Source organism: Besnoitia besnoiti, assembly GCF_002563875.1.
Source record: "Besnoitia besnoiti strain Bb-Ger1 chromosome Unknown contig00018, whole genome shotgun sequence".
In the NCBI taxonomy this organism is placed as follows: Eukaryota; Apicomplexa; class Conoidasida; order Eucoccidiorida; family Sarcocystidae; genus Besnoitia; species Besnoitia besnoiti.
Window position 1 is genome coordinate 200,462 of NW_021703918.1, and position 25,460 is coordinate 225,921.

General features: G+C 61.1%; 4 protein-coding genes across 4 annotated transcripts; 2 read left to right on the forward strand and 2 right to left on the reverse strand.

The window, feature by feature from the left end:
- Positions 1-287: 287 nt before the first annotated feature.
- On the forward strand, positions 288-641 carry BESB_032750 (uncharacterized protein; the record flags this gene model as incomplete). The annotated part of the gene is made up of 1 exon (XM_029361867.1): positions 288-641. One exon carries the CDS (start codon positions 288-290, stop codon positions 639-641), a length of 354 nt encoding a protein of 117 aa, XP_029215087.1.
- Positions 642-2,587: 1,946 nt separating this feature from the next.
- On the reverse strand, positions 2,588-5,212 carry BESB_032760 (uncharacterized protein; the record flags this gene model as incomplete). The annotated part of the gene is made up of 1 exon (XM_029361868.1): positions 2,588-5,212. One exon carries the CDS (start codon positions 5,210-5,212, stop codon positions 2,588-2,590), a length of 2,625 nt encoding a protein of 874 aa, XP_029215088.1.
- Positions 5,213-7,316: 2,104 nt separating this feature from the next.
- BESB_032770 (uncharacterized protein) lies at positions 7,317-17,978 on the forward strand (the record flags this gene model as incomplete). The annotated part of the gene is made up of 7 exons (XM_029361869.1): positions 7,317-9,284; positions 9,606-9,686; positions 10,326-10,647; positions 10,964-11,099; positions 11,285-11,742; positions 12,104-16,602; positions 17,022-17,978. 7 exons carry the CDS (start codon positions 7,317-7,319, stop codon positions 17,976-17,978), a joined length of 8,421 nt encoding a protein of 2,806 aa, XP_029215089.1.
- Positions 17,979-20,348: 2,370 nt separating this feature from the next.
- On the reverse strand, positions 20,349-22,040 carry BESB_032780 (uncharacterized protein; the record flags this gene model as incomplete). Its single annotated transcript, XM_029361870.1, has 1 exon — positions 20,349-22,040. One exon carries the CDS (start codon positions 22,038-22,040, stop codon positions 20,349-20,351), a length of 1,692 nt encoding a protein of 563 aa, XP_029215090.1.
- Between the last annotated feature and the right edge of the window lie 3,420 nt (positions 22,041-25,460).

Sequence of the window (25,460 nt, forward strand, 5' to 3'; positions counted from 1 at the left end):
TCGCCTCCGAGCACTGCCGGCTTTGGTGCGTGGGCGGCTTCAAAGGGAACGCCTAATGCGGTCTGGGCGTTTGAGTTTAAAAAACTAATTTGAGCTTGAGAGAAAGGAAACTGCGCCTCGGGGCTCCCGCGGGACTCGCGCTCGACCTACCCTCACGACGCGATTAGCCCGCGGAGTGCGTCGGAGTCGCAGAAATGTTTCGGCTGCGACAGCCTCGAGGGAGTGAAATTACGCAGGAGAAATCTGGCGTTAGTGAATTTCAGACAAGCTGAACCCCGGCACGACACATGGGGCGGCTTCACTCCGTGATTCGGCGGTGGAGCGGCGCTGAGGAACCCCGAAATTGCGGGCAGCCCACGCGTTGCCACGCCGCGGTATGGGAAGCCTTTCAGGCGCAAGTCCTGCGTCGGCGCGAGGGGGAGAACGTCTCGACGATGAGGCGGCGCCTGCCCAAGGAGGAATGGGAAGCTCTGCAAGCGGAAGCTGCGGCCGCGATCGCGCGACTGGCTGAGAAAAGGGATGTAGAAGGAGCCGGCGTATTTGGCGGAGACGGGTCGCGTGCCCCCGTGCGTGCTGGCGGCTATCGCTCGGTCCAAGTGGCGAGTGAGCCGCGCGAGGGGCATGCAGAATTGATAAATTAAAACCGCACCTGCGGCACGATGGCGGCGGAAGACCGGCTGTTCTGCCTACTTTGGTCGCACTGTTTTTTGGCAAGCAGACGGGGGGCCTCTTTCTCCTTCATGCCGATTGCGTTCTCCTCCCTCCGGAGTGTCGCTCCGTGTTTTGCGGCTCTCAAGCTTCTTCGCATCCATGGCGTTGTCCGCATCGTTGCACTGCTTGTCGCGGCGCGACATCGCATCCTGCAAGCCCCGCGTCTTCTTCTTTTATCGCAGCGCCAGGTGCGCCGCCGACTATGCCAGCGAACTGCCTAAATGTGCGCGGCAAGAGATGGAGGGACACATGTTTAGGCTGCCGCTGAAAAGCGACCCCACCCCCCCCCCCCCTTGCTGCGGATAGCCAGGGGGGCCATCCGCTGCGCACCAGATATCACAATCCGGGCAGATATACATGCGTATTCATGTGTGTGGAAGGCAGATACCGGGGCAGAGGCTCTGTTCCTCGACCGTCGCGAAGTGCTGACTGCGCTCCCCCCCCCTTCCGGCCCCCGCCTCCCCCCCACACGCTGCATTGCGTCACCATCTCGAGCTAAGCATCGTTTTTTTGGCAACTGTATCTGGTGTTCGTGTAAATGTGTGCATGCGTCGTTTCGTGTGTGGTCACAGATGTGTTTCTAGCGTGGATCTAAGTACCACCGCCGTGAACACAGAGCTTTCTGGCTAGGACGCAGTCCGACCAAACGTTCGAACCCCAATTTGCATCCATGTCTGTCTCCACCGATCGTGGACACCTCCCACAGACATGCGCGCCCTGTCAACTGCGTAGAGCTCGACTTGGGTCGCCGTATGTATTGCGACCCTAAACCCTAAACCGCTACTGGCCGCCGCTTCGTGGGTGCGCGAGCGTCGCGGGAGGCGTGTTCCCGTTTCTTCTCACGTGCAGGATCTGAAAGTCGCGAGCGTCGCGGGAGGCGTGTTCCCGTTTCTTCTCACGTGCAGGATCTGAAAGTCGCGACCCTCGCTCACATCGGTTTCCTCGACAGACGTACCGCGGCTCGGCTCGCTGCGCTCAGTCACATACGCCTGCGAGTTTGTTCGCGGCTCCGCGCCTCGCCTCCTTTGAAGGCGCTAAGGAGTCCCGACCGGCCCACGGCCTCGCCGCGAAGAAGAGCTCCGCGTTTGCATGCACTGAGGCTTCGAGCCAGCAGATCACTGCGAACGAGGGAGGGAGGCGCGCGAGAACTGCGCTGTGAATTCCCTCGGCATCCGTGTGCAGTCGGGAAATCGCTGTTGGGCCCACGCCGCAGAGAAAGGGGCGCTGGGGCGCTGGAGCTGGAGGGCGGGCGCCGCAGACCTACACGAGACAGAGGCTGCCGCACATGCGTTTCTCTTCGGATCTCCCAGAGTCTTGCTCCACATGCATAAGGCTAGCACTCGCTTTTATCGAACGGCAGCTGTCCAGACATGTATTTGCCGTCATCTTACACGTGCGTAGACACAAATTCTCAAGCGACTCCCAGTAGATGTCACACTCCCCTCGCGCGGGCGCCCTCTAGTAGTCAAGGGGGGCGCAGCGTGGCACAGGAGTTACCTCTGCAGACTCTATCTAGCAAATGCCACCCACATGCGATCGGAGAAAGGCTTCAGCTTGGTTTGTGGTACTACAGCAAAGCATAAACGGGGACAGAGTCTACGTAACTCCACAAACGCTTACAAGGGAAAAAACTGTGATGAGACAGCCAAGCAATTCAGTCAGTACATGCCTTTTGGAGAACACACTCAGTACCTACACACGGGACGACTGCCATCATCAAATAGATTCACACAAGTGTATATGCATATATATATATATATATATATATATTTACGAAATTGAGAGCCGGTGCTAGCTCGCACAGGCCTCGCGCGACTGGATGCGCAGTGCTTCGTCCGACCCTCAACCTGCATTTTTTCTTCGCGTCCTCAACCATCTATTCCTCAGGGGGGGTCGCGCGTTTGGCGGCTGCCCTCGCCATGCGGAGCCCGGCCTTCTTGCCCGCGTCGATGCGATCTCCGACCGCCGCGCCGCTCACCCAGGTGCCCTCGACGATCAACCCGCCCTCCTCGCCTCCCCGCTCGTCGTCCCCTGCGGCCTTGCCAAGGGCGTCTGCCGTCGATCTGCGCACGCTGCCCGCAACTTCGTGGCGCAACTCCTCGACGAGCTTCCCGTGTCCCTTAACGTACTGAGGGATGGTTGAGCGCCACCGCTCGACGTTCAGGACGCGCACGCACGTCCTCAGTTTTTCTCTCTCCTCCGGCGCCAGGGCAAAGGAGCCCCCCGAAGCGCCGCAGAGACTGCGGAATGCGCGTAGAAGATCCTCAGTCGCAGCCACTCCCAGGGCCTCGTCGCTCTCTTTCACGCGCTCCTGATCGTGGCTGCCGCCGATAAACATCGTCACGAGGCTCACGTCTTCCTCGCCGCTCTCTGCCGGCGCAAGCTCGCGCCCAAACATCGAGAGGCTCGCCGAGGACGACACGCGTCCATCGAACACGTCAGACACGAAAATGCCGCCCAGGGTCTTCCAGTGCCGACGCTTGCGCTCCGCGTTCGGGAGGAGGAAGCCGAAGCCCATCCCGGTGGGCTTCTCGCCCTCAGAACCGTCCGCAAGAGACGCCCCTGAGAAAGAAAAGGAGGACTTCCTCCGGGCTCGGCGCTCGGCCTCTCTCCGCGCGCCTCCTGCGGCTCCGTGGCTGGCCTTCGTGGCTGCCGCCGGGGTGTCAGAGTCCTCGAAGACGTGCGGCTCCTCCGCCGCAGCCTCGCCAGCAGGCCGGGGGCCTTTGAGGCCATCGCGGGGCGCACCAGCCGCGCCGCAGAGACGCCGCAGCTCAGGCTTGGAGTAGACCAGCGTGACTAGAGCCATCGAGACCGCTGGCAGCGTCTCGAGACGATGCAGCAGGCCCGGAGACAGGAAGGAGCGCAAGGCCCTGGCCGTCTCAGCCGACGATACTGTTAGCAGCACCTGCGGCGTGCGTACTCGCCGCAACCCGTCGGGCGTCTCAAACAGAGCCTCGAACCACACAGACGAGGGTCGCGAAGACGCAAAAGAAGCGCCCGAGGGGGGCGCGGCTGACAAGAGGTCGCCGGCGGCTCGCGGAGGCTCCACCGTACTCAGCTCTTTCAGCTTCCACTGCGTGCGAAGCGAGCACGCTGGCAACTCGCCTGAAGCGTGAGATGCCGCAAGAGGAAGCCGCGCCTCCAGCGCCTTCGTGAGGACTTCCATCCCCTCGTCGAAGTTCACAATTCCCTGCATGTCAGGACCAGTCATACTGGGGTCGTCGCGCATGCTGTGGTGATTCCGCTTCGTTGCCGCGCCCTCCACACCTGCGTCACGTGTTTTCTCGCCTCTGCGCTTTGCGTCCGCCTCCGCTTCAGCCGCTCTGCCGGCCGCCGCGCGAGAAGCCCGCACCGCGGAGACGAGCTTCGAGGCGAGGAGTTGAAGCGCGTAGAAGATCAACCCGCGATCGAAGGCCTTGTAAGCCGCGGGAAGCGCAGCCTTCATCGACAGCTGCGACGCGTCGCCGGCGCAGATGCCGGTCACCAGCGCATCAAGCACCCTCGCATGCATCTCAGGTCCCAGGCGCCGGGAAACGAATTCCTCCACGGACTCGTCCTCCTGCGTGCGTTGCAGATAGGCACACACGCCCGCGGAGGACTGCCCGCTCTCGGCGGATGAAGAGGGCGACGCAAAAGAAGGCGGCGAGGAAGCGCGGCTGGGCGCACGAGGATGAAGCATCTGCCACAGGAACCTCGGCGGGAAGACGCCGCACATGCCCGCCAGCAGGCGTAGCTTGCCGGCGCGCGAGAGGAGGTCGGAGGAGAAGAGCGCTGAGAGCGAGGAGAAGGGCAGCGAGTGAAGGCGCCCGTTAAAGCCGACAAAGCGCTCGAGTCTGGTGTCTGCGCGCTGAAGATGCGCCAGCAGATCCAAGTCCCTCAGGAGGGCGAAGGTGCCACTAGTCAGCCGAAAGCTGTTGGCGCCGACGTCAAACAGAAACCGACCGCACGACGACGTCCGCGTGCGGATACAGCCTCCTGTCCGCGCCGCAGCCTCCGCGACAATCACCACGGCCGACCCCTGCTGCAAGGAACAAGAGGGAGCGGAGGAGGACGAAGGAGCTGCCGCATGTCGTTGCCGCGAGCCTTCATCCTGAAGAGAGAGTCGCTGCTGCAGCGCTCGCCGCGCGGGGGGAGACAGTTGAGAGAAGAACGTGTGCGCCGCGGTGAGCCCGGTCAGCCCTGCGCCCACTACCAGCACCTCAGCGTGCGATACTTCCGCCGGGGAAGCGGAAGACGAGAACGAAAGGGCGCGAGCAGAGAGGGAAAGCCAGGCAGAAGCCTGGGAGCGCCGGGAAGCAGGCTCTGAAGCACTCACGCTGAAAGCAGGCTGCAGCGAAGAAGAGAGAACGAGGGGCGGTCGACGATGGATGGACGAGAGCGACAAAGCAGAAGGCGCAGACTGAAGAGACACACGGGCTTGAGGCCGGAAGCGGAGGAGAAGACGCGCTGTCGCCGCGCCTTCTCTGCCCCCTCCAGAGACGCGAGTGGCGATCGCCCTCATGGTGGGCGGGAGCGAGAAAAGGCATACAAGGGAGAGCGGGAGGAAACACGGAACACGAAAGGCACGAATGACGCCGAATAGCGAGGCGAGAACAGAGGCACGGAAAGCCCCTGCGTAAGCGCGCGGCCTCTTACGTCGCCAGAAGAACCCTGCTGAATCAGGAGCTTGTCACAACGCGCGAGATAAAAGGAACCTCTCATCGAGGGAGACGCAGGCCCTGGCCTCCGCACGGCTTGCGGAAGGTGCGATATTCCCGGAAAGAAGCGCTGCCTCAAAAACTTGCCGCCTCCGCCACAAGCCTACCAGCCTCCCAACCACTCCGAAAGGGCAAGGCAAAGCATCGGACGAGAGGCTCGCTAACGGCAGAACACGCTGGGGGGAGGGGGGGGTAGTGTCACAGATGAAGACATGTAGGCCGCGACAGTCCTACAAAGACGGGCGCTGCGAACTCTCGCAGAGAAGCGGGAAGGTTCGGTAGCCGTGTTTCCTACACACGACACGCGTCTGCGTACACGGATGCGCGTAGATGCATCGACTCACCCCTGTATGAGTTTGCTTACACGTGCGTGAATCTATGGACCGCCGTCGATGCTGTCGCGTGTGCTACCGGCGCTGCGCTTCTCGCAGAGGCGACAAAGGAAGGAACGGCGGAAACGCCAGCCAAAACGTGAAAAAGATGTAGATTTGTGACTCGCTGCCGCGACAATGAATGCGTGGCTGAGAAGACGAGAGAGTCTTGGCGCTGCTGTCCCTTTGAAGGGCACGAAGGATGAACAGCCGCAGTGAGAAGTGCGTATCCCGCGACTGTATCCCTGGGTTCTAGTCTTCTCCCGAAGACGCCAGGACGGATAAAATCGCCCCTTTCGTAAAAGAATGCAGCTCAGTTGAAGAAAAAGTCTCCTGTCGAACATGCCCCCTCATGCGGCGCCCTTCCGCCTCGTGCGGAATGGAAGGTGACACACTCGAGGCCGTCTTTTCTCCCAGAGAAAGCCTAGCATCGCCAGTCTCGCCATTGTTCACATGTCTCTCGCGCCGCTAGCTACGTTTTTGAGTTCTCTTGTCTTCAGTATTTTCCATGCCTTCTGCCTCGAACGACTTCTCTTCATGTCGCCTTTTTTTCCTTTCTCTCCTTCGTCTTTCTTGTCGCTTGTAGAGCCTTCCTCGCTCTCGTTTTTCTGCTCGGTCTTTCGCTTGCCTTCCGCGCTGCGCAAGTCGGTACCGGACTCTGCCGCCTCCTTCGCCGTTTTCAATTTGAAAAAAGAGCTTTCCGGCGAGCCCAGGAGACGGGAGAGGAGAGATCAAACCCAACAGCCGGGGAGATAAGGTCGAGACACTTGTGCAATCCAACAGCTCCGAGGAGACAAGCAGATCCATCCGCCCGGACCAGTGGGAGCGAAGCTTGACCGACATGCAGACTCTGCGGATTTAGACGCAAAGAAGCGCCTTGAGATTTGTGTGAACAAAGATTGGAATGCGGGTGGTCAGGGACAGGAAACAGAGGTGAAGGGGTGCTGCTTCCCGGTGTTGTCGCTCTCTTCTTGTGCGGAAAACTGCACGACCACTCCGGCGTTCTACCTTGCGAATTCTCAGAACCGTACCCTCTGCGATCACTCCGTCTTATTCTCTTCATTCCGCCCCTTCAACCAGCTTGTCTTCGTTGAAAAGGCGTGCTGCTTTCTTTCGTTTCGCAACTTCGCTCCCGAGCGAGCAGACCAGGCAAAGGGAGAACGCCAGGCGTGGCGCGAAACGGTAGCCTCCGTTTTGAGGTTCGCAGGAATCTGAGACGACCCTGGGGTATCGGCAGCATACCGGAGCTTCCACGGAGCTGCGTGCCCGCCTCTGGAATGCACGCGGCGAAGTCGCGCGGCGGTCGCTCTCCAGCCTCATCACGCGATGAGGCAGCAGGAGAAGGCAGGAAACCGAGGAGAGAGAACGACGAATGTAACGACGACACGGCAGGGAGGAATCAGAGTGGAGAAGCCACGGAGAAGGTCAGCCAAGCGCCCTCGGAGCCCCTCCCAGACGCTCTTCTCTCTTCTCTCCTCGCGCACTTGCATCGTCTTCGCTCACGCTGCGGGGCCAGGCTCGCGAAGACGCAGAAGCTATGGCGCCGCAGGGGGAGCGTGGAAGCCGAGGATCGTTGGAGAATGGGGGCGGCGAGAGGGACTGCGACGTGAGGCACGCGCGGGAGGAGGCCGAAGACCGGTTTAAGGCGGGAAAGAACCTGGATGAAGCAGACAACGAGGCCGCCGATGCAGAGGCAGACCCGCGAACAGCAGGCAGGAGGGGGCGGGGGACAGCGGCAGACGAGGGACTCCTCCTTCGTCTCTGCTGCGCGTCGTTCGGGGGTCTCCGCGAGCGGGTGAACGCCGAGCTGGCCGGCCTGACTCCGGGCAGCTGCAGGCAACGACGCCACAGGAGAGAAGGCAGGAAAGTTGAGGAAACACAGCCCGCAGGGCGCGGTCAACGCATCGACGGGAGCGGCGGCCTGCGGCGAAACACAGGGAGAATGCAAGGAGGCAGCGGGGCAGCCTGTCTGCCTGTTGGTCGCAGGCCCCGCGCGGAATCGAAGCGAGACCCGCAACCTGCCGGAGCTCGCGTGCGCTTCTCTCCTCTTCCGCGCCCAATTTCTTCTTCCATGCGCCGTTCGCTGCGGCTGCCGGCGGAGTCTGCCGCGCAGTCAGCGTCTACGCCGAGAAGCGGAGACTGGGACTGGCTGCCCGAGGGCGGAGACGGCGACGTCGAACTCTCGCGGTCGGCGCACCCGCCGCTCGCCTTCGCGGATGTCGCTGGCTTCGGCGCGCCGCCTGTCGACGGCCCAGAAGACGGTGAAGAAGCTAAAGGCACGTCAGTGGCTGAAGGCGTCCGGCCGTGCGCCTCTTGGTTGCGACATCGCCAGCACGGGGAGTGGAGACGGCGCTGCGACGACGCCAAGCGCGCGGGGGGTCGGTCGCAGGGGCAGCCTGCAGCTGCAGCTGGTGGTTTGGGGTCTGTTAATGCGGGCTCCGCGGCTTACGATGGTGTCGCTTCGTCGCCGGAGGCCTTCCGCCGTGTCTTCGAGGGACCCGCCGGAGTCATTCCGCCACCGCGATGCCCGTCGCAACCTCTGGCTCCAGGCGTGGACGTCTCTCGCCGGCCACCGCCTGCCGCCATGTCGAGGCCTCCCGCCGGTCTCTCATCGGCCGCTCTGCCCTCTGCGACTTCTCGCCCTTCCGCCGCTCTTGACTCTTCGGCTGGAGAGGCAGAAAATCCAGCAAGCCGCGCACCCAGCCCCCCGGGACGCGAGGCAGCTTCTCGGCCTGCCGCGCCGCGAGTCTCACTTCCTCCTCCCGCTTTCTCGTCGTCGCCTTGGCTGGCTGAGACTCTCCCCGCGGCTTCGTCCTCTCCCGCTGCGTGCTCCCGGTCAGCCCTCGCCGCGACTCGACGGAGCTTCTCTTCGCCTTTTCGCTGGCTGAGGAAGCGCGCCCTCTCTTCATCTCTCGGGAAGGCGACGTTCCTCCATCGGCTAAAGCATCGCCCCGCTACCGGCTCCTCCTCGGCGTCGAGTCTCCTCCACTCTGGGGGCAGCGTGGGCTCTGCGCAGCCGACACAAGAGGGGACACCCCCGGGGTCTCGGGCCTCAAGGTCTCGGGGCGAAAGGACTGGGAAGCCTGGAATGCCCGTCGGCCCTGTCGCGCCCCCGCAGCCCTCTGCATCTCGTGGGCACGCTGCCGCGTCTTCGCACGTTTTTGCCGCCTGCGTCTCGCCGCGCGCGTCTGAATACTCCGCGTCCGCGCTGCGCTCAGAGGAGAAGCAGGCGCTGGCGGAGAGCGTGCTTCGCTGTTGCTTCTGCTGCAGCGAGCTGCCTTCCAGGGCGTCGCCAGCTGCGGAGACGATCCGCGAGGAGGTGCGTGCCCGCGAAATGGCCAGCCGGCTCCTGAGCGAGCTGAAGCGGCTCCTCAGACTTGTACTCTTCAGGCAGGATGCCTGCGGAAGCGATTCAAAAACGCTCGCCAGGGAGACTTTCGCCGCGACCAGGCGCTCGCGCCCTGCCGTCGTGCAGGCGCTGCGGCACGTCGCCAAAACGATGCAGGTGAGGCGGTCTGCGCAGCCGACAGCGGCCTCGGTGCAATCTGCGATAAGCCGCGCCCTTCCATCGTTCAGTGTCCCTCGTCGTCTGTAACCTTATAAACTTGCTAAAACGTGTGGGGGCGAAGAGAATCAAATGTGTAACTCCGTTCGTGAAATTCAAAAGAGCTCCTCCTCGCACTTGCCTCGCCTTTCGTAGCTTCTCGGCCTTCCTCCCCGGTGTGACACGGTGCCGTCGTCGTGCATGCCTATCTTCCTGACCAAACCCCGAGGCTCGGCTTTCCTAACTATGTTTCTGTATTCCTCCGTTTCGGTTCGATCGCAGCTGAGAGCCGTGCAGCGCGCGGGGGAAGACGCAGCCACAGCTCTTCGCTTCCTTCTCGTCACGCATCGTCTCTCCCTCCAGGTCAGTTGGCCTGTCTGTGGCATGCGACCTACCTGACGTTTGCCTTGCCTTCGTTCAGCTTCCCCAGATTGTCAGCGCGTCGAGGCCGCTGCCTGCGGTGTCGTTTGCTTCTCAACACTTCGCTGTTGTTTGCTCTATCTCGCCAAAACAGGACTCTACTCTTCCCTGAGCCAGCATTGGCGGCCAAACTACAGAAGAATCTTCTTGTGGTTTTACGCCCTTCGATTGCATGCGATGAGCTTTGCGCGGAGGGCGGGCGTCGGCTCTGTCTCTGTGTCTCCGTTGCTCCTGCGAGTCGCGGCGGGGAAGACTTCCACTCTGGTTGCGCAGCACGTGATTTTTGGGGTCCTTTGGTGCATGCCTGTCGGCTCGGCTTCATCTTGTTTGGCATGCGCCGCGGCACCCCCATCGTTGCTGTGGAGGGCATTCACCCCATTGCCGCTCTTTCGGTTGCTGCGTACGGTTTTCTTCGTCTGTTGCGTGATTAGCGGATGCGTGCGTCTCTCGCGCTCTCCTTGGCGTCAGACCTTGTTAGCCCTAGGTGCGGTCCCTCTCTTTCGTATCGCATGTTTGCAACGTCTGTATCGTCCTGTCCTCTTGCAAAGGATCTGCTTTCTTCTTGTCTCTCATTTTGAACAGCTTCCAACGGAGTTCTTGTCAGCGCCAAGCGCGCCGCTCGAGCGCCTGCCGCTGCTTCTGCTGCAAGCTCTCTCCGTCGTCTCTGGGGCGACTCGAACGCGGCGAGACGGAGCTGTGCTCAACTCAGAAGTTGGGGGTGGAGACGGCGGACGAGATGCGGCTGGCCGGAGGGAGCAGAGAGAGAGAGAGGAGCGCGAAGCACTTGGAAACGGCAGAGCCAAGACCGACAGGGATGGAACGAGTCTGCGTCTCGTCGCTGCATACGCGGGATGGCTGGAGCAGAAACGCCTGATGTTGAAGGACCTCGATATCTTCTTCTCTGGTAAATCTGCGAGCATGGATTATGATTCGTCATCGTCGTCCACGCCCTTGCTTGTGTGGACATGCAGGGCTTCCAACACGCTCTCTGCCTCGTTATATTTCCTTCCTGTTCCTCTCCGCTGATTCACTGTTCTCGTTCTGTCCGCCTGCGCGCGCCCCAGACTGTGCACCTCATCTGGGTTCGTGGACGCCTGTTTGTCTTGAATCGGCGGTGCAACCACTGCGTCAGCCAGTTGGCGCCTGGTGCCTGAGTCGCCTCTGTGCGCAGTGGCCTCCGACTGTCTCTACGTGTATGCTCCCTCCGCTCTTCGCTGCAGGAAACTGGTCGCTGGAAGGTTTTTTGCGCGCCAACGGGTTCGAGAGCCTTTCGGCGCTCGCCGCGGTCGCCTGCGGCGAAGGCCCAGAGAGCGACGCCGCGCCGCTCTCGCCGGTCTCGGTCGGCGTGTTGGAGAGGTACGCGACGCGAAGTCGTAGCGGGAAGCGTGAAACGTGGAAGCGGGAGAAACGGAGGTTCGCAGCCGGTGACTGGGATACCCACAGACGAAGAAGGCTGCGAGCGACACCCCGCCAAGGACTCGCGGAGGGAACGGGGAGTGTATCGGGGTCGCTGCCGCGTACCGCGTGTCTGTCTGTCTCAGGTTGACGCGCACACTCCTGCTTCCGGTGCTGGCGCTCTGTCGGGCCTGCGTCGCGCAGGCCGAGACCCGCGTCTTCCCGCTGTGCGCCGTCCTCCTGTGTCACCTGGTCGACGAGGCCTGGGGGCTGTTCTCCGTCTGTCTGCATCTGTTCGCGCTGCTTCGCGCCTGCGCTGAGGAGACGCTTCCGAGCGGCCCGTGCTCGCCGGCGGGCGGCGGCAGGGGCGGCTCCGCGCCGAGGACGCGGACGCGCTCACTCCCGCACCGCGAAGGGAGGATGGACAGGCCGGCGAGATGTCCAGGCGCGCCCGAAGAACCTTTCGTCCAGGCGCTCGCGGCGCGCGGCGATCGAGGAAGGGAAGGGACGCTGCGGAGGCGCAGGGAACAAGAACTGCCCGCGCGCCTCGACGCGCTGCGACCCGCGCTCGTGGAGGCCGTCCGGCGCCTTCGAGAGGTTGCAGGTAGGGCCTGGAAGAAACGGGCTGCGCGCAATATGAAAAATGCCATTTCCGCGTCCCACCTGGGACCTCGCGGCCGTCCTGCCAGCCATGAAGACAGCTGTGTGGTGGGCTCTCGTCGTCGTCTATTCGTTTGTCTGGCTGTGGGTACGTGTGCCTGAATAGGTGCCCGACGGAGCCGCGGGGCGCGCAGGATGACGCGATTTGTGGGGCGGGGGGGGGGGGGGGCGGGGGGGAAAGCAGTGGTGACGGGACTTGCGCTGGACGTCGTCGCTCCGCTTTGGAGGCCTTCGAGAGGAAGTGCGACTCGTATATGATTGGACGGTCTTCTGCATGTGTCTGCGGGATTGACTGTGCTTCTCAGAATGGTCAGGTGCTTTATCGTCGCACATTCGGCTTCTTGCGCGCCTCCGGCAGCTGTCGCCGTGTCTCCTCTCTGTCCTCGGCGACCTGCTCCAGTTTCCGGCTTCCGCATTCGCATCCGCGTCCTCACTGCGGCTCGCGGCGAGCTCTCTGCCGCAGAGTGGAGGCGTCTGCGTCCGCTTCGACCTGACGCGTCTCGAGGCACATATGCCCCTGCCTGCTCCCTCTCTCGAGGACGTCGTTGTCGAGGAACGGGCCGCCGCGCGAAGCCCATCCGGTTCCTCCGCGTCCGCTTCTCAAAACATGCCGTCGTCGTCCTTCGCGCCTGGAGCTCCTTCCGCGTCGGCTGCGTGCGCGTCCTGCGCGTCCGCGGACTGCTTTCGCTCTTGGCGGGCGTTTCTTGGCGGCGACATGGCCTTCGGCCTCTACACTCTCTTCTCCACCGTTAAGCGACCTACAGAGGACGGCGCGACGCACACACGCATCGGCAAATCCCACGCAAAGCCCGCGGGCGAACGCCTGTTGCCCCGAGCCTCGCACCAGCGCCCTTCCGGCGCGCCCCCGTTGCCGTCGTCACTGTCCGTCTCGCTGTCCAGCGGACTCGCGATCTGCGACGAGGGCATCAACGAGTGGCGCAACGACCGCAAGGGAGATGCCCCCCCGAACGTATCTGAGAGTGCATGGGCTGCCAGTGGACGCGCGAAGCAGAGAGAAGACGGGGGAACAGCAGACGACAACAGAGAACGAGCGCGCGCGCGGCTGCTCCAGGGGCACCAGGGTCTCGCTCAGGAGCCTCGCAGCCCTCGTCTTGCTGCGGCGCGGCTGTCTCCTCTCGTGTCCGCCATGCGCGTAGGGACGTCGTTGGGGGGGGGCGAGCCCTCTTTAGAGCGCGGGAGAGATCGTCGGGATTGCTCGTTCCCGTGGGGCGTGAATTTCACAGAGGGCAAGCGTGGAGCGCAGAGCAACTCGGTCTTTATCGCACCCCCAGAGTACGACGGTGAGGCTCGTCTGCGGCGTCACTCGTCGTCCTCGTCGTTGTCATATGGCGAGCGCCCGTCTGCCTCTCGCGCATCGTCGAGGAAGTCTGGCAGACTGCGGCGGCCGTCTGTGGCTTCCGCCGAGAGAGACGAGGCGGAGACTCCGCGGCTGCAAGCGCGACGGCAGAGGTCTAGGCAGAGACCAAAACAGGGGTCCTCTCCTCTGCATTCGGGGCGTTCAGAGGACGAGACTGGCAGCGACCTCCCGGAGCAGGAGCGCTGTTTGCTGTCCTCTCTTGAGTCCGACGGCAATCCGTTCTGCCTTGATTCAGATTCCAGGGGTGCGCGTCTGGGGTCCTCCGGCGCTAGGGCGCCAGGCAGATGTCTGAGTTCTGACCGTTCGCCTCAACTCTTCGCGCCTAGCCGCTCTGAGCCTGCGCCCGCACCGGCGTTAGTCGCGTTGTCGTTTTCGCGCGCTGCGGGTTGCCGCGACTCCTCGCACTCAGTTGGTGACGACAGCCCTCAGGAGGAGCTCACGGAGGAGGAGGAAGCCGCGGGAATAGGGGGAGGCGCTGGACTGCGTCGGAGCTGTGTGAGGGATAGGACGCAGCGGAGAGCGTCAGCGGCTTCGTCGCGTCCGCCACTCGCCAGGCACAGCGGAGGCGCGGTCCTCGACTGGGGGGGACAGGGCGGGAGAGGCGGGGACTGGCCGCCCTGGCCCGAGGACGACCGGGGGGCGAGCGAGTGCAGCTTTGGAGCCCAGCGGGGCCGAGGCAGGAATGCGGAGCTCGTGCCCCCCCCGAGGCCAGCTTCTCGAAACCGTCGTCAGGGAGACTCGTCGTATGATGAGGACGACGCGGTCCCCTCGTCCGCCGTTGCTTCGTTCGAAGAAGTTCTCCTGTCGTTCTCAAGGAAAGGGCGGCGAGAAGCTCTGGAGGAGCCGCTCTCCCGCGAGTCTCGCAACCCGTTCGAGCCGCATGCTGCAGCGCCGCGCGCCCGGAGTGGGCAGGGGCGCTACGCGGCCGGCAGCGCCCCCGCAGACTCCCCAGCAAGTCTTTGCTCAGACCACCAGCAGTCGGCTGCGCCGAGCCGCCAGGCGGCCGCGCAGAAGCGCGGGCCAGCGGCGCGCGGGCGCAGCGGGGAGCGAGCCGCGCGCCGCGGAGAAGAGCTCGACGCAGAAGCCTCCGGTCAGGAGAGAGCCGAGAGGCGGGCGCCTCGCCGCGACGAGGACGCGCAGGGGAGACCGCACGGCCGTCGCGGAGCCGACAACGAGGGGCTCCCCTCGCGGCCGAGACGCTCCAGTGAAGACGGCCGAGGTGCGCGGCAAGTGGAGGCGCAGCGGGCGAACAGGTTGCCGCAGCAGAGCCTCGCTGCTGCCGGGCCCCCTGCGGACGAGTTCGAGGTCGACCCGTCGCTGCTGCAGGACTCAGAAGGCAGATTCTCGCGGAGCAGTGACGCAGCGTACGCCGACGAAACCGCGCAGCTCGGCCCACCACCTCAAGAGGGCGAGCGAGGCGGACCGTCTGCTCGCCGCCGCAGGTCGCGACGCCGTGGCGACTGTGGGCGCCCGCAGAGACGGGGGACTACGGTGGAGTGCGAGGGCCACCGACATTTGCGGCGGCGTGAGAAGCGCGAGGCAGCCCACCCTTCGCCAGCGCCAGCCTCTCGCGACGTGTCGCCCGCACCAGCGTTCTCTCGTCCGTCGTGGCCGGCTGCATCTCTCCGTCCGCCGCCATGTGTGGCGGGCGCCGGGAACGCCACTTCAAGCCTGTACGATGGCTTTGGCTACTGTGGCGGCCCTCTGGGCGCGCAGCGGATGCCCGAAGGAGCTGCGCAGCCCCCAGAGACCCCGTTTGGGCGTCCTGGCGTGTGCAACGGGGACGCGCAGAGAGGAATGGGCCGCTTCTCAGCGGCGTCTCTCGGCGCTGAGGAGACGTGGCCAGATCTCTCCGCGTCCTCGCCGTCGCTTCACGGGGTTTTCGCTGCATGCGCGCCTACTGCCGCCGTGGGCGGCTTCAACTGTTTACACGATGCATCGTCCGATCTCGCCCTCGCGAATCATCCTCTCTACAGTCCCGCTCAGCCCTGTCCTCCGTGCGTCTTTCCCTCTCCTGCTGTCCAACCGCTTGGCGCAGATCCGAACGTGTATGTGTACGCGCCGCCCGACCGTCCGGCGCGAGCAGGCGATGCGGGCGAGATCTATGCGAATTTCTGCCGGCCTGAAGACGCGCAGCAGCGCGTTGCTGGCGCCGACTACGGTCACGGCGTTGGGCGACTAGAGTGGCATGCGGACGTCTTCGACTATTATTTCCCTGCGCCGCGTAGATACGAAGCAGGCCCGCCGCAGCGGCAGCCCCTAGGGCCGCCTCACGGGTCGCCTCTCGATCCGTGCCAGGGCGCTCTCTTCCAGCAGGGGGGTCCTGCGAATCAACCACTTTCGCGTTGGCCTGCAGACGCCCCAGCTTCGTACGGTCCTCAAGCGTCTCCGCCTCTTCCAGCTGCCGATGTTTTGGGACCAGATGGATGGACAGGCGCGGCTGAGGCTCGCGCCCTAGACGCTGGCGCGGTGGGGCCTGCTCTGTTTGCACTCGCAGGGTGCTCTGGATTCCCCGGTCCTTCGGCGCCTCCAGGCGTGTTTGCGGTTGCGGGTGAGGACTTGTGCGACGCCGAGCAGTCTCCGTGGGCGATTTCGCTCGAGGAGCTGTGCGTGGAGGCGAAGATCGGCAGCGGCGCGTCGAGCGAGGTGTTTTCGGGGACGTGGCGGGGGACGGATGTCGCGATCAAGCGCGTGATCCTTCCGCAGAACGCAATGGCGTTGAACGCTGTGCGCGACTTCGAGCGAGAGATGGGGATCATGCTGCGCCTCAGACACCCGAACCTCGTCCTGTTCATGGGGGCGAACCTCCGCGCCCGACCCCTCTTCGTCGTGACAGAGCTCTGTGCAGGTGGCAGTCTCTTCGACCTGCTTCACAGCCACCGCGTCTTCCAGCGCCAAGGGCGACGGGTGGCGGTGCAGACGAGGCCCGCGCGAGCCCCAGGCGCCGACGCAGGGCCTTCACGCGGTGCAGAGGCGCTCGGGAAGCGGAGACAAGCGCACGACGAGGCGACAGAGAGGCAGAAAGCAGGTCCGACGGGGGCAGAGGCGACGGAGGGCGGCGCTGACGTGGACGTTGAGGAGGGGGCGGGATGCAGGACGCACTGGAGGAAGCATAGGCGAGGCGTGGACTCGCGTGGAGATCCAAGTGGGAAGGGAGGCGACGCCGAGGGCTGGCACACACCTGGGAGGGCGCAGAGGCGTCCCTCCTCGTCGCCTTGTGGAGCGGCGATGGGAGACGGGCGGGAGGCCAAAGGATCGAAAATCACGTTAACGTGGTGGCAAAAAGCAAAAATTGCGTTTGACGTAGCCAAAGGCTGTGCGTACCTCCATGGCTCCCGCCCGCCTATCATCCACCGCGACCTGAAGTCCTTGAACATCCTCCTCACTGAGAAAATCCTGCATCCACAGCAAGTCCCGCACGCCAAGGTGAGGGACTTCAGAGTCATCCACGAGGGCGCGGCCTCTCCAGAATGCGGCTCGCGTCTCCTCCTTTTATCATTTCGTTTGCGCAAAGTGTCTGGTGCGTCGCAGGACGCCTCGAGATCTCTCTCTTCTGTGATACATCGCTTCGGCTCTTGAGTCATCTGCCTCTCAGGGACAGGCACAGGTCTCTTTTGCGCTCGTTTCCCCGGTGTTGTTCTCCTTGCGTTTTCTGTTTTGTTCCGTTTTCTGCCTGTCCTTCTGCGCAGCGCGTGTGGTGATTTGCTCCTTTGTCCACTTCACGTCGCTTGTGTGTGTTTTGCCGCGCATCCGCCTCACTCTACAGCTGCCTGCGCTGTTCTACGAACTTGTCGATTCGCTTTGCGTGAACCCGCAAGCGCTTGAGGCCCTCTCATTTCCCGCAGGTTGCAGACTTCGGCCTAAGCCGCATTACGACTGTCGCTGAGGGTCATCGCGCGGGTTTGTCGCCTTCGGCGGGCGCTTGCGTCGGCGAGGCGCCGCCGGCCGGTTTCGCGCTCCATCCTCCTGGCTGCCCCCTTCCTGCGCCGGGCGCGCGGGCCTTTGATGGCGACGCCGGTGGCGGCCCCCGCTCGGGGGTTGCGGGGACCTACTACTGGATGGCTCCCGAGGTGATCGCCGCCGGGCAGTACAGCGAGAAGGTCGACGTCTACGCTTTCGGTGTCGTGCTCTACGAGCTCCTCGCTGAGACGCTGCCCTACTGCGTCTCTGCGGACGAAGTGACGGACGCCGAGGAGGTCGGTGAAGGCGCGGGCAGCGACAGCGCCGAGGCGACGCCCGGCGCCGCGTGCGGAGGCAACGGGGACGCGGAGCGCGGAGGAAGCCGGGAACCGCTGAACGCGCAGCCGGTCAAGAGAAGCCATTATCCGATGCGGTGTAGAGGACTGGAAGGACGAGCGCGAAGATCAGGCAATGTCGGTCTATCGCGTGACAGACCCAGGCGCGGAGAGAGAGACGCCGGCGCGTCCCCAGGTCGTTCGGTATCTTCGCGAGCTTCGTCGAGGCCTTCGGATGCGTTCACAGGGCATTCCTCGGGCGCCAGCGAAGCTTCCGTAGCGTCAGCGTCCAGTGGCGGCTCCTCTACGCGCAGCGCCGAGACGGATGCCGAGGCCAAACGGAGGGAGAGCAGCGGAGAGCGTGGGAACTTTGAAAGGGAGTCCTTGAAGCGTCGAAGTCCGCACGAGCGTCGGCGAGCACGCAAAACTAGAGAGGCGAGTGAGAAACGGCCGCGAGCGTCCGTCCTCGTCCCGTTCTCGCCTGCAGAAGTTTGCAAACACGTAGTGCGAGGCGAACGCCCAGATCTGTCTCGCATTCCGGCCGACTGTCCTTCCCCGCTTTTGTAAGCTTCGAAATCATTCAGACACACACGGGCCAAGCGCTCCTCAGACGACTATTTTCATGCCTATGGCTACTCGCAGGCTACATGTGACACTCTGAATCGAACGCCCACGTGCGCGTCTTCGATTGAACGCGAAATCGAGCGGGCACGCGGTCGGTGTTTCCCCACTTTTGGCGTCAGATGCAGCGTCTCGTTTCGTAGACTTAAGCGTAGCGTAGGTGGGAGTGTCTGCTCGTTGCGACAGGGAGCTTTGTTATGTTGTTACGGCCTGTGGCAAGCCGTGCACTGCGTCATCTCTTCTGGTTAAGGGGTGTTTACCGGGAAAGTAGAGGCCAGGAGCCAATGCGTTGAGCGGCGTCGACAGCGCTCTATTAAACGTGCTCACATTTTTCAGTGTGTGAAAGGGCTACGTAGGTTGGTTACAGTTTTCGGGGGTCGAACCGCGCTTGGTGTTGTCTCTCTATCTTCGCAGGACTCTGATGAAAGACTGTTGGCATCAGAATGCATCCCGGCGGCCTTCTTTCCAGACGATCGCGCAGATGCTTCGTTCGTTCTTGCACCAACAGCAGTGCGATCCTGTTCGGAGGAGCTGAAAAGAGTTCTTCTGACACAAGTCGGGGGCCTTTCTCCTCGTGCTTCAGGCTGCAGACATCCTGCTTTACGCTGGAAAAACTGGTGCCGAGGACGCAGCAGCCGAAATGGTTATCGATGGTTATCGAGTGAATGGTGTTGACGCGACTCGTCTCGCCTGGGGTGGCAGTGTCGCTCAGCGAGGAAGGCACACCGAAGCCATCGAAGCGCCACAGGACCGGGGTCACGCGAAGCATTGCGTGTGGTTGCATGCGGGGAAACCGCCATCAGTTTGCGTATGTCCCGCGTTCAGCGCTTCGCGAGGTGGAAGCGGAACAACAGGAGTATATATATCTAGAGAAATATATATATGTGCGTCCATATATATGTATATGTACTGTGCCGCCGGCTCAGACATTTTGTTTCCCTTGTCGGGACGGGTGAGCACGCACGTGTTTTGCGTGGGGGGCCATGTGGCTCTGACTCCTGGAGGCGAAAAGCAACCTTGTGCGTCCGGGACGACAATTTTATGTCTCACGGTGTGGCGCTGGTCGAAGGCGGCTTGAGTGGTTGGATGGTCAGCTCTAACCACAAGGTTCAGACAGCGGCTTGGGAACTGGTGTAGAGTGTGTGCGTTCGCTGTCTACACGCTTGGTAGGCTAGCGTTTACAGCCACGTTAAGGACAGACATCGTAGAGGTGTTGTCGCGCTCAGTGTGGCTTCATGTAGCGCCACAGTTCCCTGCGCCAAGCTCAGGCGATGGAGAGCAGAGAGCGCTGCGTCACGAGATGTGACGGTTCGAGGCTGCAGCTACTCTAGCAACCTTGGAAATCCAGGCGGGACAGGAGAGGCTCGTCACGTGAGTCTCGTTTTTAGATACACAATTTACATTCATTTACTAGGGGAACCGAGACCGCAGGCACGAGAACGTATCGAGGATGTTCTATGCGCGGCAGTGTCCGCCTTTGCAATCTACAGAACCTTGACCCTCCTGCTTGGCTGTTTCATACCTTGGGCGAGGTGAGACGGGTCAGTGAGATCCGGTAGCGGAAGCGCAACTGTATCACGAGTCTCGCCGAGTGCGTGCTGTTGGGCATTGAGTCTGGGTATGACCTGCGCCGCTCTGAGACATCCTGCGGGATATCCTGTAGCGTCTGTGAGTACTGAAGCTACATGATCGAAGCAGCTGTCGACAAGAGCAGGAGCCTGACAAAGTAGGGTACTTTTCAGTTAGGATGTTTGGGAATAAACAGACCTATTGAGAAATGTTTCATTCCTTTCCAGCCCGAAGGCCAGCATGCGGCAAAAAAGCAAGCGCCTGCTTACAGCTATATCTCCCCTCCGCCCCTTCCCCGGCTCCCCCTCCCTCCCTGGCCAGCCACAATAACTACATCATCGGCACTCCCACACGCCCTTCTTGTCACCGACACCACTTTGTATCGGGCCCCCAGCCAGCTAGTTTCGCTCCATGCACTGGCGTTGAAGAAAACGAGCTTCATTTGATAAAGCTGCAAGCTGCATTCGACCACGTACCCGTCCCGTCGTTAAGCTGCGCCACGCTGTGTCCTGCACGCGGACGTGGCAGGCTGGGATCACAACACGCTCCATAAACGAAAAACTCCGCGTACCTCGGATTGCCAGCCGCGGCAACGACAGAAACACCTGGCATCCCAGCACAGGGATACAACGCACCTGACGCTTTAGAACGGCGTAAGGGAGCGTCCGGCCGGAAGGAACCATCAAATCTGAACTTCAAAGACCAGAGGCTTACACATTCTCCAGAACGCTCGCATCGTTTTTTCGCCTAGTGCTCTCCAGATAAAGCCTCTTTTGCGTCTGTCCTTTTGAGCAGCGCCAGGACCTGAGCAGGCTTCAGACCAGGGTTATTCCGCATGACGTGATACGCGCGTGTCACCGTGTTGCTAGACTCTTCACCAGTAAGATGGTGAGCTCCTTTGGCTACATCATCATCATCATCGACATCCCGCCGTTTTTCAAGCACTCTTTCCATCTTTCGCACACGCGAGTCCACCGAGGCTTCTCGTGGTTTTTCTAGGTGCGCGAAAAATGGATGCTGCATATCCGGCACCTGCGCAGCGGGCTGTGGTTCCTTGGTGTTGCCGAATCCTCTCATACCTGGGACGATCTCGCGCATGCTGTCGTAGCCGAGGCCCTCCCCGTGGCTCTCGTTCTGATAAACCCAATCGTCTTCCCTAGCTTGAGGCAACGGGGCAAGGTCATCCATATCCACGTCGTCCTCCTGCTCTCCTTCCTCTGCACTAGGGTTGACCCCCGTCTCAGGCTCCTCGTCGCCGTCTGCATCTTGATCACGGCCTCGGCCTCTACCTTCAGCCCGCCTTAAAAGCTGCTTCGCCTCGCGAATCACCGACTCGATGTACAAGAGGAGCGTGTCACCGTGAGCAGCATGGAGCTCCTCTCGTATATGCCACAGCTCCGATAGAACGTCCTTAATTTGGCGGATCAAGCGCATCCGAGCAATAGCAATCTTCATCGGCCCCACTCTGATGTTTACGGGACGGGGAACGGATTGGAGGTCGCCTGTGCTTCCTTGAAAATGCCATGTCTTCTCACCCGCGGCACCCTCGCTATTCAGAATCTGGCGGTGTTCTTTAAAAGCGTCAGGAGAAGCTGACTGTGCTTCGCTCCGAGTCGCTTTCTCCAGCCCTTCCGACGTCGTCGAGGGCGTGGGTTGGGCAGGCGAGGAGGCCTGTTGAGCTAGCTCAAAGGCCAGGGCATTACCACCTGCTCCGTGGAGATTTGCCTCTTTAAGATGCTTTTTCTCTCTTTCAAGCTCCTGCAAAGAGGCCGAGAAACGTTTCAGCTTCCGGTTGACGTCTGAAACGCGATCCATCAGGAAGATCCGCTGGCGTCTATTACGGCTCTCAATCACGCGTGCCTTCGTCGCTCTTCTGTAGCGTTTGTACAATGTCAACAGATCCTTCATGGCCAGAAATGTGAGAGAAACTGCTGTGACTGCGAGGCCATTAGCCAGCCAGCGCCGACCCCAAGACAGTTTCTCAGGCTGCGCAGGCGCCTCATGGACAGCACGAGAGTCGGGACGCCACGCTTCGGAAGAAACGAAGGGCAGTGCGAAGGTAGGGCCTTCCTTCGACTGGAAGTGAACATGCACAACTTGCTGCCCGTGAGGCGCTACACCATCTTCGACGGCGGTATTCTTCCCGCCAGCCGGAGGGCGAGCTGCCTGTTCGTATACTTCCCTGAAACGCGCAAGATGTCGTGTGGGACGGAAAGCCGCATCAGCACCTCGAATAGAGGAAAATACCACAAGAACCACGCCCACGACTGTTAGTGCTGCCCGGCAGTCCGGAGACCTGGTTTGCCAGGGTCGAGCCGTGGCACCTTCTTCTGCATCTCCGCCAGCTCCGATGTACGCCGCCTGCAGCTTGTTCTCGACCGATGTTGCAGAGTCGGCGGCTCTCATGAGTCGCCGCGAAGATAGCTCTAGCGCCGCCATCTTGCGTGCCTGTACGCGCTTCCTTTTGGTACGCGGTCGGGTCTTTCGACCCTGCGGCCCTCGAAGTTTGAGGCGCGCCAGCAAAAGGCGCCACCTGGCAGGCAGAAGAGATCACACGCCACTCGAGATGACGATCTGTCGCTGCAAGTTCTTCGCGCGTACCACTGCTCCTTGCAGGGCGAGCATGCCCAGGGAGGGGTGTACCAACGCCACCACAGAGGCGCGAGGCTCCTGTCACGGCGCGGGCGGAAAGCACGAAGCACGGAAGCTCTGAAATAGCGCTTTCCCGCGCGAAACCAGAGTCGAGGCTTTGGGCTTTGGCCAAACAGCGAGGCACGAAAGGAAAGCGCAAGCGCCGAAGACTGGCCGCAGCTACTGGTGAGCGTTGAGAGTCAAATGCTCCGGCTCAAGGCGGCGACGAAAACTGGGGGTGTGCGACGCGGGTTATGATCACTAGAAATCAGGCGCCGTTTCCAGCCGTCAAAGAAAAACAATGACCGCCGGATTCAGGCAGAATATTCGCATTGCATGTCTGGCTGGCACCGAGGCCTTCAGATCTGTGGCTGATTGAGTGGTAGCTTCAGATTCGGCTCTGCGAGCATCAAGCGTGTCATCGGCACGGACCCGCGACAGCATCGGAGCCTGATTTATAATTCAGCGTATTTAGATATATAAACTACCAAGATAATAAATTCAGGTTTACTATGGGGAACTAGAAGGGGTCGCCAAGGACTCAGAATTTTTCCCCTCTAGCACGTGTGTCGTGCCGCGCTGATAAGCGCTGCGGCAACTCCCGCGAGGGGTTGACTCTCATGCATGCCCTCGGAGCGCTTTGCCGTATCACTTGCATCTACGACACAGAAGGACTGCCGGAATTGTTCCTGAGACTATTGCCCCTTTGCAGCGAGAAAAATATTGGGGGCACTGCCATGCCGTGTTTAATCTACTTGCAGCATTCACCGAAGCGAGACTGCGCCTTCAGTGGTGAGCGCCCGCGCTGAAACCGGCTCTCGAGGCTATCTTACAACGAGTGGCAAATTTGCTGCCAGCAGTGGTCACCGATAGTTTATTCGGTTCCGAGTTTATAACGATCCGCACGGCAGACACACTGCAAAGACTAAAACGAATCGCTGTATTTTGAAGGATCTTCAGTCCCACTCATTTTCTGTGGTGTGCCAAGTCTATACTAGACTGTTGTCCACGCTGCCTCTGAGGCCCGGCCGTTCACCCTCACAAGGTGGCGTGTTCTATGACTGCACACTTGGCGAGAAAACTAGGGACGAGTCGACTGGCAGGCGTAGAATATTCTGGCATCTTACTGGAGGGTTAATAGGACGCGAATATGTGACTTGGTTCTGTAACTGCTAAGGCAATGGTGAGGCACGCGTCTTAATCCCTGAATCGAATCATGGCGTGGCAGTATATTGATTCTGCTGTGAGACGCTGATCGAGGTATAGGGCAACTACAAGCGTCACTTAACCAAGGAATTAGCACATGTGACTGGTTCTAAGGATCTATTGGTCGAGCCAGAGGTGCTACTCTGTACTGCACCCCACTAACCACGTTCACTCGGCCCGAAGATAAAGAAGGAAGTCGCCGTTTTCCACCGTTCTTTGATACGAATAACACGGTGGAAAGTTGAACCAAGTCTCTGAATCCGCTGATCTCCATGGTCGTCCCAACGAGCCCTTTGAATGCTGTTTTGTCATGGTACAGGGCTATTCGTTGTCAAAGCACCGCTCACACGCTGTTTCCAGGGAGCGGCTGCTCATCGCGCATTGAGTCGACATCCCCTGCAGTGGGGTCTGCTGCGGTGCATTGCGTCTCAACGCCATGCCAATCACCGTCAGATGTATCCTGCAGTGATTTTGCAGTCGACGGTACTAGCCGGCAGAGAATATATGCTTCTGGCCATGTAGCGACTGGGCGTAGAGTAGCGCGTAATCGGACCAAAGATCGCCCTTCCCCTTCAAGTGGTAGTCGCCCCTCCAGTCCTCCCATCCGATAGCCGCAGATATCTCGTTCAGTAGGCTGGTGCGTAGGAGCCGCTTAGCACCCTGAGTTCGCAGGTAGAAATGGAGTTACGGCTGCAACGAACACTGGTGGCTCAAAGGGACTGTGATTTGGCATTTGGCACTAATTGTTCTTCCTATCGTGCAAGGGCGACTAAGGCATCTTATCTAGCACGGGCTATGCCTCGGCCGCACTATCCAGGTGATTCCGTCAATCAGAACGTAGACAGGTGTCGACAGAAAGCGAGATCTCTTGTGAACATGACGATGCCGAGCCCGTATTCCTGAGAGTATCGTCGCGTAGCTTCCCCCGGTGCCTCTCTGGAGGGAATCATATGATCTGGCGTGTCATGACTCTTTGCGATATGGCTTGTTGTCCCGCAAGGGAGAAATTTGTAAGGAACGAGACTTTGATTCTTCATAGCACTAAAATAGATGAGTGTGAGAGCCGTGTGCTGGACTGCTGGGCACATGGCCGCTACGAGCGAGCGACACGGTATCACACGTGGACATCGACACAATTGTGTCTTCATTTAAGGGACTGCCGCTGCGGCTTAAATTTGAGATCTATCGGCGATGGACCCACTTCTTAGATGATCCTGTGTCTTCAACTGAACACGTTTTACAATAAGGGGTTACGCTCAAGGGCCATGCCGGCACTGCACAGATGCAGCGCAGGTGCAGACATCTCGTCCACTGCCGGCAACGGCTTGTTCGAGTCTGACACCCCCCTGGTGGTAGCACCGGTTTTGCGAGTTCATCACAGTAACAGTGCCAGGCAGCAGTTCTATTTTTAAGGTCTTCCTGAGTTTGTATTTGGGATACGCTGCCTTGATATCGGGGAAGTGCTGCGGCAGTTTGTGAAAGAGTAGTGGTGGTGTTCATTTCTCCCCCGACTGCCTGCAGTCTTTGGGCGTCCACCCCCGACACCGCCGCCGCCCCCCCCCCCCCCCCACCCTCCGCTGTGTTTGAAACTTTGGTCGCACAATATCCTTCGCAAAGACTGGTGTGTGACAGGACAGAGCGTTTCTTTTTTCTAGGAGAAGGCACACAACTGCCGATCGTAAACGTACTCTCTGCTTTGACACCTACAGCCAGCTTCTCGTTTGCGGGGCCATCTTGCTCAAATTTTTGATATGCCACAAGTTCCGGGATCCCGTATCAGCAAACTCTGAGTATCGCGAACGTCGTCACTTCTCTTTCCTTAAGGTCTTTAACTAGTTACGTCTCTTCGTAGCTTTACTTCTAACTCACGTTCACAGACGTACAAGTGTCACTAAGCGTCATCGCCCGCGCTGGATGAGAAGTCGAAGCACTTCTCCAGGCGTGCTCACGGCCCTCTATGTGCGCCCGCCCCTCCATCCGCGCAGAGAGTTGTCTAGTCAGCGCAAAAGCAAACGACCTCAG